The sequence below is a fragment of the Anopheles coluzzii genome, chromosome 2 (genome assembly GCF_943734685.1).
Source record: "Anopheles coluzzii chromosome 2, AcolN3, whole genome shotgun sequence".
In the NCBI taxonomy this organism is placed as follows: Eukaryota; Metazoa; Arthropoda; class Insecta; order Diptera; family Culicidae; genus Anopheles; species Anopheles coluzzii.
This window is the reverse complement of record NC_064670.1, coordinates 97,378,043-97,392,650: the sequence shown is the minus strand read 5'-3', so window position 1 is coordinate 97,392,650 and position 14,608 is coordinate 97,378,043. Positions and strand designations below refer to the sequence as shown.

Genomic DNA, 14,608 nt, shown 5'->3' with positions numbered 1-14,608 from the left:
AACCGAGGGAAATTCAAAGGAAAATGATGATGAAAAATTGCTGTGTGCAATAATGGGCAATGAGCGCTCGCGTGTGCGTTCCTTTACTCTACGGTAGTGGTTGTGGCTGATGATGCGAGGCGATGTGTCTCCTTAGCTCTAATCGGTGCGCATCATTGATTTATGCTTTTACAATTCGGGGCTTTCGATTGAAGTGATTCAACATATCGTTTCACTCACTGTGAAGAACGCAGCAAAAGCAAGCATTTCAGATCAATCTCTTATCTCCACGCGATACGTGTACGTACGAGTTGTGTTTTCACGCCTATCGTTGTGTGCAACGAAATTCGCAGTTAACGCTCGTGCTTACGGTGGTGTGTGTGTGTGCTCTTACACCATCCCAACGCGCACAGACAGTAGCAGGAGGGACGGCAAATCTTTCAACCCTCCTGCGAATCCTGCATTTGTATGTGTGTGCCTGTCAGCCCGCTCGTGTGCGTGAGTAAATGTGCGCGCAAACGCGTCGTCCTGCCTCCGAACGAAGGGGGCCAGGGAGCCTTTGCACTTTGCCTATCATCTCTAGTAGACCGTGCGCTCTTGCTTGTATGTGTGCGCCTACCTAGAGAGCAAGAGAGAGAGAGTGAGTGTGAAGCTGGTTTAGTAAGATGATGGAAGGTTTGGGAATGTCTCTAACGTTGCGAAAAATGACCAACAGAAACAACAAAACTTTCAGTGAAACCAAAACCAATGAAGAAGTTAAAACCAAACTCATCTTCTAACATAAGCGCACAAATACAACCCCAAAACGGGGATTTCCGTTTTGCACACGGAATAAGAGAAAGAAGTATCGATTTTTCCACTCTTCTCAGAGCGCGCACACACACACACACACTGAGACAACCGCAAGGTGCAAAGAGGAGCAAACGTTCGTTATTTCATTCGCTCTTGAAGCTTCCGTTACTCCCGCAGCCATTCGCATCCGGATCCGGTGGGCGCCCCCATCGGTGAAGCTGGTGATGCTGCTACTTCTGCTGTGGTCCAGCAGCAATATTCTCTCCTGCCACACTCATACACACATTACAGTTGTCTGTTTTCTATCCTCCCTGGAGCAACAGTATCCACGGGCACACACACACACACGGAGCCCACATGATGGTGTGTACACCGTTCGGGGCTGGTGATGCTGGAAGGATATTTTTGAAGGACAAAAGCTCTGATAAGAGCTGCCAGTTTGCTGGTGCTTGGCATTGTAGCAGTTCCGGTTCATTTCTTTTATTAAAGGTCACCCTTTTTTGCAGCCCCTTTCATCCTTGTGATGCTGCTTTTGTTTCGCGACCATTTTATTTGGACACTCTGGGCATCCAGGATAAATCATAACTTACCGCGTAGCAAAGCAGTAATTGGAGTCATGACTTGTTATTTTTCAACTGCTGCAGCATTTGCACACGCTGTGGAAACAACCCGTTTAGGCACCATTGAGTGCAAATGTTCTGACGGGGATGATGGTCACACGGGAGCTTGTTATGAGAAGTAATACAATTGCTCTGCAATTGTGCATAAAACTACCAACAAGTAGATGTTAGAAGTTAGTGTCTGCTGTCTGTCAAAGAACAGCAAACTGTCATGGTCAATTTATGGCAGCTATAGTGGCAGATACAGCATGACAGTACAATCATAACATGCAAAAGGAAGCTGTCCAAGAAAATTAGCATTTGATTCCAAATCAGACAAATTTTTGCTTGCAAAACAACGTGTATTTAGTTATGTCTTTTCATTAAATACATTGATTTGGAAGAAAAAGTACATATTTTGCTGCATATATATAGCTTCTTTGCATACTTTCCGCAGCGTGGTTTTATGGCCGTGAGTCAAAGCGCTTGGTTTTACGATCTGCACGGCGTGGGTTCTAATCTTTATCAGTGTACTCCCGTACCTGTTTTTCAAACAATTAACCAGGTTTAATTTGAGCAGTGTGGTATGGAAGAGAATATATTGGAGTTGGAAGTAGTCAAAATTTTCATCTATTTGAGGGTATATTTTGTCGTGATAGTAGTACTACTACAATCCCCAATGTGGTCTAATTCTAGTTCCGGATAGTGTTCTTCCAAATGCAGTTAAATTAATAGACACACAGACTACAGACAGAGTGTGTTCTGCGGTGTTATGCTGCAAATTGTTACCAGTAGTTTTTTTTAAGAGGCAAGAAGTTAACCTTAGTACATTTTTAGGCGAAAATTGATAATAGAACAAATGGGATTATAAGACATAAATACCACGAAAATTTTCTTTAAATAGGATATACTTGTTAGGTAAAAAAAATCCGCTGGAACAAAACAATTCATGCTAAACTTGAACTACCTTATTACATGTTTGTTGCGGCCAGTTTTCCGCAGTTGCAATTTAGATATAGCTGATTGGGCATAATTCATTTATCTTGTAAAGGTTTAAACAAAACGCAAACCAACTCTAACCCCTACAGAGCCGTGCGCTATCAGAAGCACCGGAACATGGTAGATATGCAGGTTTACAAGCTGGTAGGTCCGGGCCAGTAGCAGTGCCGCACTTAGTTATTTATTTATAAACGCGCACCCATCCACCCAATGCCAGGCTTAATACATTGAATTTTGTCCACAAAGTGCACACCGTAATCGATTTTCCGGTCCAGTGTGTATGTGTATGTGTCTGTGCAAGGGGATAAAAATGGCTTTGCGCCTGCCACCGTCGTGTAGTGACCAAACCGGCAACCGACCGGCGGCCGCCAGTTTCCTATGCCTGGTGGTGGTCTGGTGGTTGCTCTTTCACCACCCTTTTTTGTGTGTGTGTGTGTTGATAAGGTGTGGCTCTGTTCCAAATCGATGTCGAACGCGGGCGGTGGTGCTGTACGGTGTGTGTTCCTGTTGCATTCGCTGCCGTTGCCGGGACGGTAGTGCAATCGCGTTTGTCGACACGCTCCCCATGGGTGGTCGATTGAGGTGCGAGGGCGTACATCCGCTGTCCGACATTGTCCAGAGCACCCGATTACAGACACACACGACGATGTACGACGTGGAAAGAGATAACTTCCGTCTGGTGTGTCCAGCGTGCGGCGGGCTGGCAACAGTTTCCGGGCCCGGTTGGCTGGAATGGGTGGTTTATCTGTTGCATCGTGTTGGGCTGCAGTTTCTACCTTTAGCCCCCGATCCCCTCTCCATTGCTGTGCCGGATGGGTGCAAATGCAATCGTGAAGAAACGGTGTGTCGGTTGGTTGGTGCCAAAAGTCGTGTACTCGCTCTGGGGCGCTCTGTTGCATCCGTGCCAGAAATAGGGCTACGGGGAAGACTGGCAGAAGCAGAAGGAGTTGCTTTTTTGTCTGGTGCTGGCTTGCTGGTGCTATTGATGAAGTATAGAGGCGGATCATTTTGGGGAAATCTATTTTCATTTCACTTCTTTTATCTATAAAAGAATGTAAAATTCGGAATAATAATAGAGATTTTAGTTTATTTTTTAAACATTGATACCACCCAAATCTCGCTTGCCAAGTTATCAAAACTCCCTCCTTCCCAGAACTAACGCTTTGGTGCTAATGTTCAAGGTTTTCGATGGCCTTCAATTATTGCTGGAAAAGTTCCACTCTCCCACCGATTGGTTTCACCGTCCCTGACCAGCGTTCAGTGCCTGTTCCGAGCTATTTACCAGGAATTTGGCGTAGTTGCAAAATCACGAAACACCATCATCGCACACACCACACCTGTTGTACGGTCTTGATCTGTGGAAAACATGGCTGTTCCAATGTTGTGTGTGGTCTCCATTGATCTCATCAGATTGCAGATCGTTTTGGCCACAAAGATGGAAGCCGTAAATGTTCTCCGTATCATTAGCGCGTCGAGAACCGTAAGGGTCGCCCCAACTGCAGCTATTTTTGTGTGGACTATTCACGAAAACTTCAAAATATAACCTATCAAGATGGTAATTATAGCTGTTTCGAGAGGTTTCTCCAAAAAAGCGACCCTTTTATTTTTAGCCATTTCTGTTTCTTTGCTGGTGGTTCTTGCTTTGCTGGTCTAAATTGTATCCCTTTTTCAATTGTTGTCCTTCTCTTTGCTGCATAAAACTCAGCAAAAGCTTATCTTCGGTGCCTTTGCTGCTTGAACAGTCGTTTGTTTGTTCTGTCACAACTGTGTAAAGCAAATCGCATCCCGCAGTTGTCGCAAATCTTATCTCCCAAACATCCCAATCCTGCAAAAAAAAAACCCATGGACACCCAATTTCCCTTTTTCCTTCTGTTTGACAAACTCCGTCCCGAAACCCGTACTCTTTAGCGGCTTAATCATATCGGGTTCATCTCGGTCGCTAAAACACCTTCTTCCAGCACGCAGAGGACAAACTTCCAGCGTGTGTCCGATTGGTCCAATGTAAGCTGCTTTCGGTGGCTCGACAAGGGTCGTTAGAATGTGTTCAAACTCTTCTCCCCGTGTGCTGCTCGCAAAAGCTTTCTCCATCCCTTGCCTGTGTTTGTGTGTGTGTGTGTGTTAAAAGTGCTATTTTGTAGTACGAATGCTGGTTGCTCAAAAGTATTTGTGTAACAGGGAGGCTGGATGTTGGTCGGAGCGGATTACAATCGTTAAAGAAAACGCAATCTGGAGAGTCTCGCCAACGGTGAGAGAAACCTACCCCATGGCGGTAGCCATTGGAGCTGAGAAGAAGAGAGTGAAGCTTGAGTGTAAATAAGTGGGTGTGCAAGTGTGTATGAGAGAGAGAGAGAGAGAGAGAGAGAGAGAGAGAGAGAGAGACTGGAAGAGAGAGCGAGTGGAAATTTTCTTCGTTGGATGCTAGTTGGGGATTTTTTTCTTTCTATTTTCTATCCTGCCAAACGGCGGGGCTATTACGTGGGTTTGATTGCTACTGGGAATCAGAGATTGTGCTGTAATGAGATAAAGAAAAGCGTTCACACTCACACACACACGCGCGCGCTCTCACAGTAAGGGATGAGGGGAGCCGTATACACAAAACTTTCACTTCTGTGGTGCGTAGAAGGACACAGAAGGGACGTCAGCAGAGAAAGTTGGATATATGTTTTTGTTCGCTTGAAAGTAGTTTTACTTCATTGGCATGCTTCATTTTCTTTCCTTTCTTTGGGTTTCCTGTGGTCGAAATCGGTAAGGATGTAAGTTTAGCCTGCCTGCCTAAAAGCAACTCCTTGCTTCTGAGAAAACTGGGGGGATTTCTCCCAACTTTCTACTCCAGCGAAACACTTTATCATATCGCTTTGAACTCAAACTTTCCATGACAAGGGTGGAACAGCAGCATCCGCCCTAGCAAAAAGAGTGTAAAAGTGCTTTTTACACTCTAGCTCACAAACACACACGCATACAAACAAACGAGACTCTTTTTTAAACGAGCTCTACTGCTTTTTGCTGCTCAAGGTCAAAATTGAAAGGAAACTTGCCAAACCAACCGTGCAAAAGGGAAGTTTCGTTTATCCAATCTTACGCGTGTATGTGTGCGGGTTTTTTTCATCTACATCCATTCTCATTCCAATGGGTGTAAGCTTCCACTTACGCACGAACTGTGTGTGTGGGTTTTTTTTGCTATACGCTTGCTACCGCTGAAATCTCATAAAGTATTCGTTTTTCGGAGCTCGAGCAGTATCCCACCCACCTACCCGAGCTGACGAGACGTGCCTTGTGCGAGAGAAGCGCCACAGAAACTCCAGAGAGCGTTCGTTAATGATAAGAAGCAATCTGGCGCTAGGCGGCGAGTGTATAAACGCAAAACCACCCTACCCGTGTAGTGCCCAATTTGCGCAGGAGGTGTGTGTTTGTATGTGTGTGCTCCCGTTGCGTACACAGCTTTTCTTGATTACGCACCGTCTGCACCGCGCAAAAAAGCGAAAAGAAAGGATGAAAATGGAAGTTGATTCCTAAAATAAGCCCACCCAGCGGAGTGTGGGGCCCCGATTTTTTTTTTTTTGCTGTATCCTTTCTGAACCGATCCGATCCGTGTTACGTTAAGCAGTGGTGTTCCATTTGTATTATAAGACTGACTGTGAGCAACAAAAAAAAGCTTCCAACAATATACACGTGCGGCGGCACCAACGTAATGCTCCCCACTGCAGTCGTAATAAAACAGCGAATGGCATGCGAAGTCGGGTATTACCCGGAGGGATTGAAAGCCGAAAGAAAGGATGAAAGGAATAATGTGTGTGCGTCTTCCATTTTCTGGCCCTCGATGTGGCTTCTTTTTCGGGGGCGATGCCCGGCAGGTAGCGCGCAATTTGCTCTACCAGCCACCAAGCGTCTCCATCGGGTTTCAGCGGGATCTCTGTCGGGACGGGCGCGATGATTTCGATTTTTAGGGTGCGATCGGGGGAGCGATAGGTGGAGGCAGGTTATTGGTGTGCATAATTTATTATTAGCGCGTCTTGATGCTGCAGATGCTTGGCGTTGTAGCGGCGATTAATTGCGAGCATACTCAAGCGTTGTGCAGCACTCAACCGAGCGCTCAATTGGCGAGTCTCGGGTTATGCCGACAAAAGGCATTTTTAAGTGCATTTTTCATTACTGACGAAACGTTACGGTTTGGGCTAGATCTTTCCAGTGAACTGCGATCATTTGGAATGCTATTTTAATGCCCCTTGAACTTGATGCAATAACAACATTAATGCGTCACAATTAATATGCACTGCGGGTACTATGATAATTTCTTAATAAATATGCTCTTTCTGCTATTTTTAACGATCTAACCCGTCGCTCGAAATTAGGCAACAAATTGTTACGGGGCCAAAAATAAAGCATCAACGCTGATTGACAGCGGAGCAGCAGGATGTCTAACATTCGGGACGATAATAGCGCGACGACTCTGAATCCTTTTTTTCTCACATACGGTTACGCCGACAAGGGAATAGGGGTAAAATGCCGCTCGCTCACCAGTTGACCCACTAACGGTCAGGTAGTGTGACGCACTATTAATAACTTGATTGGGCCGTCCCCTCTGGCAAATCAATACCACCGCCCTCGCCGGCATGTGACCGGCCCGGCGGGACACTCAACACTGACCGGGGGTCTATAAATGGAATTGGCTTCCGTTTGGAGCAGATCGATGGATTTAGTGTTAATCGGTTGTTCGTTTTCGGCTGCCAAGCGATTGTTCTGGAACGTACATTATTGTTTCTGGATGTTTTTTTCCAGAGTGTTGTTGATGTTTGATGTCTTTTTTAAGGGTTCAATACTTTACTTCCCTAAAACGAGCTTTAGGCGACAATATGAAATAGCAAGCCCTAACCGTCAGTTTGAAAACTCAGTCCCTACGGTAGGGAAAACTTGTACACGTGTTTGTGGTACGATTTTCACGATGGATGGAAATCCCCAGTAGCGAAAATTGCAACGTTCATGCGCAATAGAAAGGCAACGGCCTGCCCCGAAAGCGAGAGCGAGAGAGTAAGAGAGCCGCGTGTGACCGTTTAGCAGCGTCTACCCAGTTCGATAAGCTAAACGGGCCACGATGGGGAACATTTTTCCGAGGGGTTGTTTTATTGTTTTACCACACTATGGCTATGGGTGAATAAATTGAAAGAAATAAGAGCAAAAGGCGAAGGTGAGAAAGAAAGGGCGGGTAAGCGACAAAAATATGAATTATATTTGCATGTCGCCGAGTCCTTAGCGCGTGCAGGAAATCCCCACAACCCGTCATCCACTCGGACCGAGCACGGCTCTCCAGCGCGATGAATGGATGGTTGTGGTCTTGCTTGTTGTTTTGTTTCGTTGTTTTGCCCCGATTGATATTATTTTCCCTCGCAGCTCCTCGCCGGCCAGTCAATTTTCAGTTGCCCGCATCCTAAAAATAATGAGCCCGTTTGCAATTTCGGGCAAAACCCATGGCTTTTGGTACCTTTTTTTTTTGGTTCGGATTGCGTTTGGTGAGTGGGTTTCGTTTATTTTTATTATTTTTGGTTGTTTCGAGAAGGTGGCTCGCGCTTTTTTAGGGGGCGTTCTGTTTTGTACGAACACGAACCGCCCGCAGACGTCTGGGCTGTTTCTGGGGTGCTGGGCTGTACAAGACCACAGCTTAGTGACTAGTACTTGTCTGTCAAAGGCTCGGTGGTAACTTGGGTGTGAGACGCCCCACAACCGAGTATTGATTGAGTGAAGTTTTTAGGTTAAGCGAATGAGCGATGATGGTACACCAACGCCTTGTGTGTGATGTAGCATCCGCACGCTACATCATACCGTAGAAGATCGTTTTGTAGGGATTTTGAACAGAGTGTTGTTTGTGTTGCAAATATAATGCGCTATTCCTTACACTTTATAGAGGGTTTGGCAGTTATCTCAGGCAGTTGGCATACTTTTTCGAGTTGCTTTGCCATTGCAAGATGGAAGGATATTAGGAAAATTCATTTGGAACTGTATCGCATTTGGTTCCTCAAACTAAGTCAGCAAATCAAAAAACGTTTAAAAATATATCCTACCAATATTGGGGCCTTTCACAGTACTAGCCAGCTTTTTTATATGGAGTTTGACAGTTGGTGGCTGAAATCATGTCAACAAGCCATACAAAGCCACACACAAAAATAGCCTGCGATTATCAGCCTAGATTATCAGCCTCCAAGCTAGAATTAGATTTGAGTACCTGTTAAAAAAAATTGTCAAAAATGGGTGTGTTTTTCATTTATTCTAAGGTGCATTAAAGAGATCAGGTGGTGGAATCTAGAACCAAAGTGTATGTAGACCAGGAGGTCTCGTCCCATTTAGTTTGACAACTAATTTCTAAATAAAAAAAGCTTTGACAGAAATAAATTTCCATAGGATTGGATCGTTTTTCTTAGCAGCACATACGTAGCAGACATTGGTCTTCTCATCGAAGATGTTGTGTCGAAACAAAAATGGATGTTCAGTCGCTTAGATTTGATTTAGCTTACAGTTAGCAGTATTTCAGAGTGATTTTAAGCGTGTTTTTGTATTCTTCAAATTACCAGAAAGTCTGTACGAGCAAAAGTTTTCACCCATCCTGTCAAAAAGTGACATTCAAATTTAGTTTAAAAAAACGGGCTATGAGACCTGGTCTATATCTTCTTCTTCTTCTTCTTCTTCTTCTTCTTCTTTGGCACAACAATCGTTATCGGTCAGGGCCTGTCTGTACCAACTAGTGAAATGAGCTTGACTGAGTGACTTATTGTTGTTACCATAACACGATAGTCTGTTCTACGTATGGGGGCACGGTCTATTCGAGGCTTAAACCCATGAAGGGCATGTTGTTAAGTCGTACGAGTTGACAACTGTACCACCAGAACCTGGTCTATATACACTTTGGAAATTGTTATGCAAGGATTGACAGATGTCTCCCACAATGTCGTCTAGAAAATGCGATAAAAATCAACCTTCTAAATACATAAACCTTGGGATAAGCCCACCTGTATATTATACTCGCTTTGATAGCTGCTCGATAATTGCTAGGGAGCTGCCAGGCTGAAATTTCAACCTATGGTCTAAAAATGGAAAAGGGTCCATTAGTGGAAACTAGACAATCGACAATTTTGAAATTGGATTTTACGTTTGAGAAAAATCTTACGGCTTTGTATGTTATTCTTAGGAATAGTAAATATGAATTCTGTTTATCTTGTCCATTAAAACTAAACGAAAATTTCAAATCAATCCCCAAATTTCCTCCAACATATGTTTATCTTGTAATCGTTTGCACAATCTCTTTTACGCGTAAATGAAACTATCGCACACACACATACACCCACAAAGAAGAAAACGTTGAAAGCTACTCCATCATCATCAGCATCGTTCGTTTCGCTTCGTTAATCGATATCGCACTTGAGATGAAAGAAGCCTACGATCCTGCGTGTATATCCTGACCCCGTGTACTGCCATACCTCTCTGTAGCAGCGTACCGCCATTCCGTTGGATGGACATCAATAAATCATTCATTAATGGTCCAGCCAACCGAAAAAGACCATCTTCACCGGGCGGGGCAGTGTGTTGGTTTCGCGGGGCAAACAAACGTGAGATTTACGAGCCGCATAGTTGTGTTGTTTTTGGCAGCATTTCATCGCCCCATCATCAGCTCGGCTGTCCTGGGATGGTGCGGGTGCGCGGGACGGTATGTCCATGGTGACACATAACATGGTGATGTAAAATCATAATCATCATACTCCCATTATGCTTGACCACACAGCAGCCGCCGTCGCCGCCGCTGCATCCACACAGTGCTTCAAAAGTTCGGCTACGGCGTTCGGTCTGCAGCAACCAAAAAAGGGGGCGTTTGGATGGGACGGGGCGAGCAATAACGAGCGGTCAAATGCGGGTGACCCAAAAGCAGTGAAGTGAATATTTTAGTGAACATTAGTGTGTGGGTGTGTGTAGGTTGTGGTGCAGAGACAATCATCTTTCCGAAGAAGATAACCACCGGTTCGCTTTCCAGTGCTTAAGGAACGGGAAAATAGAGCGAGAGAGAACAAAAAGACTACAGTTTTCGCAAAAACAACACCTACTGGCGTCGGATAGCGTCGTCTTGTTGTGCCCGTAAAAGGACACGGCATCTCAGGACGGGGCGTGCTAAGCACCGCGCACCGAGCGAAATCCAAGGGGAAATGTGTGTTTTCCATCCCATTTTTATGACGTCTCAAGTGTCGGTGTGCGTCTCGTAAAATGGCTGCTACTGGGGATACTGCAATTTCCTTCTCGCTTTCCCTTTATCAGCATCCAAACACAAAGTGAAGTGGAGACTTTGAAGCAAGAACCAACCAAAAAAAAAGCGGATCGAAATTATAGCAACATAAAACATTGCTCCCCAGTTGAATGCCCCCGGTAGTGTTTCGTGTTACAGAAAATATCCTTAAAATATCCTATTTTCCATTTCCTTCTCTAGGAAATTGTAGCGCATAACCAAACACGGCGCCGCTAAAGTGGAGAGTGATCATCGTGATCGACACGTTTGCCGCGGTGTGTTGTATGTGTGTGCGAGCGAGCGAAGGAAAGTGTTCACTGGCAGACACTAGCAGCAGGTAGTAGCTGGCGGCGTGCCTAGCATACAAGTCTCTTCTGTGTAGCGGTGTGTGTATGTGTATGTGAGTTTGTGTGCGCCAGCTCGCCCCGTTTAGCAGTGTGAAAAGCAGTGTTGTGTTGGAGCGTCTTCGTTGTGTATGTGTGTGTGTGTGTGAGTGTGGCAGCAGCAGAAGCCACCAAGCTGAACTTCCCTTTCAGTACTCAGTCCGCCCTCACCTGTGTTCCGGTGTTTTCTCGCACGATCGTCTAGCCACCGGCACACCCTTCCCCGGTTTGCGGTTGCAGTTGCTTTAGTACGTACATAAAGGCGCGCGCAGTTTCTACTTCCCCCCCCCCCTTTTTCCCAGCTGTGATTCTCGTTTGGCCAAACCCCTTTGGCCGAACCGACAACAAACCTTCAAAACGTTCTGCACGGAAGCGATACGCATTATGGGGTGCGCACAGTCGGCTGAGGAACGGGCTGCCGCCGCTAGGAGCCGCCTGATCGAGCGCAATCTCAAGGAGGACGGCATCCAGGCGGCCAAGGACATCAAACTGTTACTGCTCGGTAAGGGAGTGGAAAGAAAATGTGGTGTGAATTATTCATCGCGAATTAACCCTTTTTCGTGAAGTTATTTTGTTATTTTATTATTGAAGATTGTAGTCATCGCCATAAAAAGTGGGATGGAAAAGGGTCGCCGTCTTGTATCTGTGCCATAATTAATGTACTTCGAGCTGGTTAACAACTCTGGGTTTTTTTTTGGAGCGTGTCCAATATTTATTTGAAAGACCAGCTCTCAGTCTCGTGCTACATCGTTTCGATTAAGTATCGAAAAGTGTGCACCCGGGGAATTACTGTTCACTTCTTTGCTCTAGACATCGATGCTACAATGTATCTCGAAGCATTTCCCAGACCCTCGCCAGATCCCATCGCTAGATGCCGCCAGCGGGTTTTCATGGTCTATTATTCGCACGTAGCGTGGAGAGTGTTTTTGTCTGTGTGTGTGTATGTGTATCCACTTCCAATCACACGAATTGCAATTGATTTGGTAAGAGTTGCGGGTGCCATGATCTCACCCCAACCACGTACTCCGCTTATCCGGTTCACCTCCAATTTTGACGCCTTGGTCTATGGATTCTTCGCTGGTGGCAAACCTAGCCGGGTGGGGAGAGGTTGGCAGCATCTGGCAGCGGGGAAAAGTGAACAAAAAACGAATCCGAATGAAAACAGAAGGAAAAAAAAAACATACAACCCATAAACAACATGTTCGATGCCACAGTGTTCGAACGCAGTGATTTTCTAAATTTAGCCCCACAAACCTACCGAATATTGTTTTTGGCTGGTGGTACGATCTGGGCGTTGCTGGTGGTGGATGATTCGTGCCACGCCAGACCTTCCAGCGATCGCGCTCATTCAGCGTTATTGTAAACACTTCGAACTCCTGCGGTCGTCCGGGATTTACCCCGTCGTAGGCGAATTTCGATTGGAAAACACTTACCCGTCGTCGGTGTCCCCTCTTACAGTGCTGAGGTTTATCTCTCACTCTACTACGGTTTTAGTGTAAGAGCGCTGAGATAAGCAGTGCACACCTTCTCTACTCTCAGAGTTCAACAGTTTTGCCACTAGATGGCGCGGGTACGTTAAGAACCATGCTCAGGTTTGCCTCTTCTGCGCGAGCTACTAACCTTGTGGTGTTTGAGATTGGTAACGAACAGCGATAACTCTTCATTTTTGTTCTCATTGTTGGTGTGCAATTTACTCCGTTACTGTTTTATTTCTGGACGACGCTGGAGAAAATGGCTGTTTAAATATTTATCTCCACAACGAAAACCCCCTTTCACGGTCTTACGCGCTCTGGTTTTATTCAAACAGTCAATATTCTGGTCGTTTCGCATTGATTGTGGGATTTGCTTGTCTTCTTCCCGACCCTGGCAGAGTCGGGGCTTTTGTAAACTTTTCCTCCCCCACCACCAGACAAACAATGGGTATGAATGGGAGAAGCTCACACACGGCTTTGAATCGGAGAAAAGCAAACGGAGAGACCTGGTGCAAAATCGAACCATTGATACCGGGCGCCATGGGTACACTGGGTACAATGACGTCAACTCTCGATCGGTTGTTGTGCAAGATTGTGTGTAGAGATTTTCCCGTTTGTTGTTTGTTGCCTCCCTGTTGCCTGTGGTTCATTTGGTGGCCGGTATTTATTTGATAAAGTAAAATTTGCACCACACACTCTCTCTCTCACACGCAAGCATTCGGGTTGGCGTTCCTCGAGGGCTTGATCTTGCTTTAGTATAAGCGGCAAATATTACACAACAACGGACAAACTGTCGGCTGTTGGAATTTCATCTCTTGCACCACTCAAAAACTCAAACTTCTTATCCTCCAGAGCTCCAGGGGCGGAGCGCGTGAGAGTTTTATTGCGCACTTACGGATGAAGTTTTAATAATGCAAAGCATTTCTTCCATTTATTTCGTCCCGAGTGTGGGTGTGTGTGGGGGATGCCGGTGTTGATGAGCGGAGTGTCCGGTCCTCCTCCCTGTGCAGGAGAGTGGATAATGTGGCGGAGCATAAACTCGATTGTGCCTCAGATGTTAATTTTATCCCAGACAGAGAGTAATTTCGCTGGAATGAATTAATAACGCTCTAAAGAGGAGTTTTGCTCTGCATTGCACCTACGTTTGCAAAACGGCTTAGTGGTTTATTCTTTCGTTCTAATTATAGAACTTATTTCCTATGTATTTTGCATAATTATAATAAACATTATTTTGTTTTCATTTCTTTCCAGGCGCTGGCGAATCGGGAAAAAGTACAATCGTTAAACAGATGAAGTAAGTAGTGGTTGTAATGAATATATTTTTACATTAGTCTTGGTGAAGGTGTTTAGATGCGTTCCTAATCTGCAAACTTGTTTGACAGTCAAAGCTAAACGTAGACTTCCATATAATCATAAATCCATCTCCAAGCTACCGTACTTTCACACACTTCCCGATGGTTAACGCTAAACAAGTCCTTGACTTTCTTTATATCCCTTTGTTCGCGCAAACAACTAAACATATCGTCCTTGTTTTTTTTCTGTTTTTTGAGCCCTCACATTACCCACCGATTGCTTTGTCTTTACACACCCTCCTGTTGTTAGTGTCCGTAGCGAACGTTACAAACCAACAGCGCACGGGTGAATATGGTACACATGCGATCGTATATTATCCATCTCACCCCACCCCGCCCACCAAAGCGTTCCCGCGACATAACGGCGGCGACACCGCTAAGCTTCTACTGCTTGCCTGTGTCTGCCCCCAGGTCGTCATTGAATATGGAATATTTAGCGTAAACCGCAAGTGGTCCTCGTTCCCAGGCAAGAAAGGCATGCTTTTCTACCCCCATGTGGGACGCGGAAGTGGACGTGGAAAACAAAAGAACAGAAAAAGGAAACAAAAGCCCCCAAATCAGGAAATAACAAACCCCTGTCCACCATCCTTTCCACTCCCCGAGGACCTCTCGACGGAAGAGATAGAGAGAGAGAGAGAGAGAGAGCGCGCGAGAGTAATGACGTGACACTTGCAGTGCAAAGGAGTTTTTGTTTTTTTTAATCGATTTTTTGCATGCAATCCAGCTCTCGCCCCATAAACCACCGGAGTGTGGAGTATACCCGCGTGTGAGTGGA

The 14,608-nt window shown here is 45.5% G+C and overlaps 1 protein-coding gene across 8 annotated transcripts in view; it reads left to right on the top strand.

The window, feature by feature from the left end:
• Positions 1–14,608, top strand: part of LOC120953849 (G protein alpha o subunit) — a 57,958-nt gene that overhangs the window by 12,028 nt on the left and 31,322 nt on the right. For 7 of the 8 annotated variants that reach the window (XM_040374159.2, XM_049607546.1, XM_040374162.2 and 4 more), the window contains exons 2-3: positions 10,828–11,511; positions 13,733–13,775. In XM_040374159.2, coding sequence (XP_040230093.1) covers positions 11,394–11,511; positions 13,733–13,775 — 161 coding nt within the window. In that variant the 5' untranslated portion in view covers positions 10,828–11,393. The remainder of the gene's footprint in view (positions 1–10,827; positions 11,512–13,732; positions 13,776–14,608) is intronic. The other variant, XM_040374163.2, reaches the window with a different exon arrangement.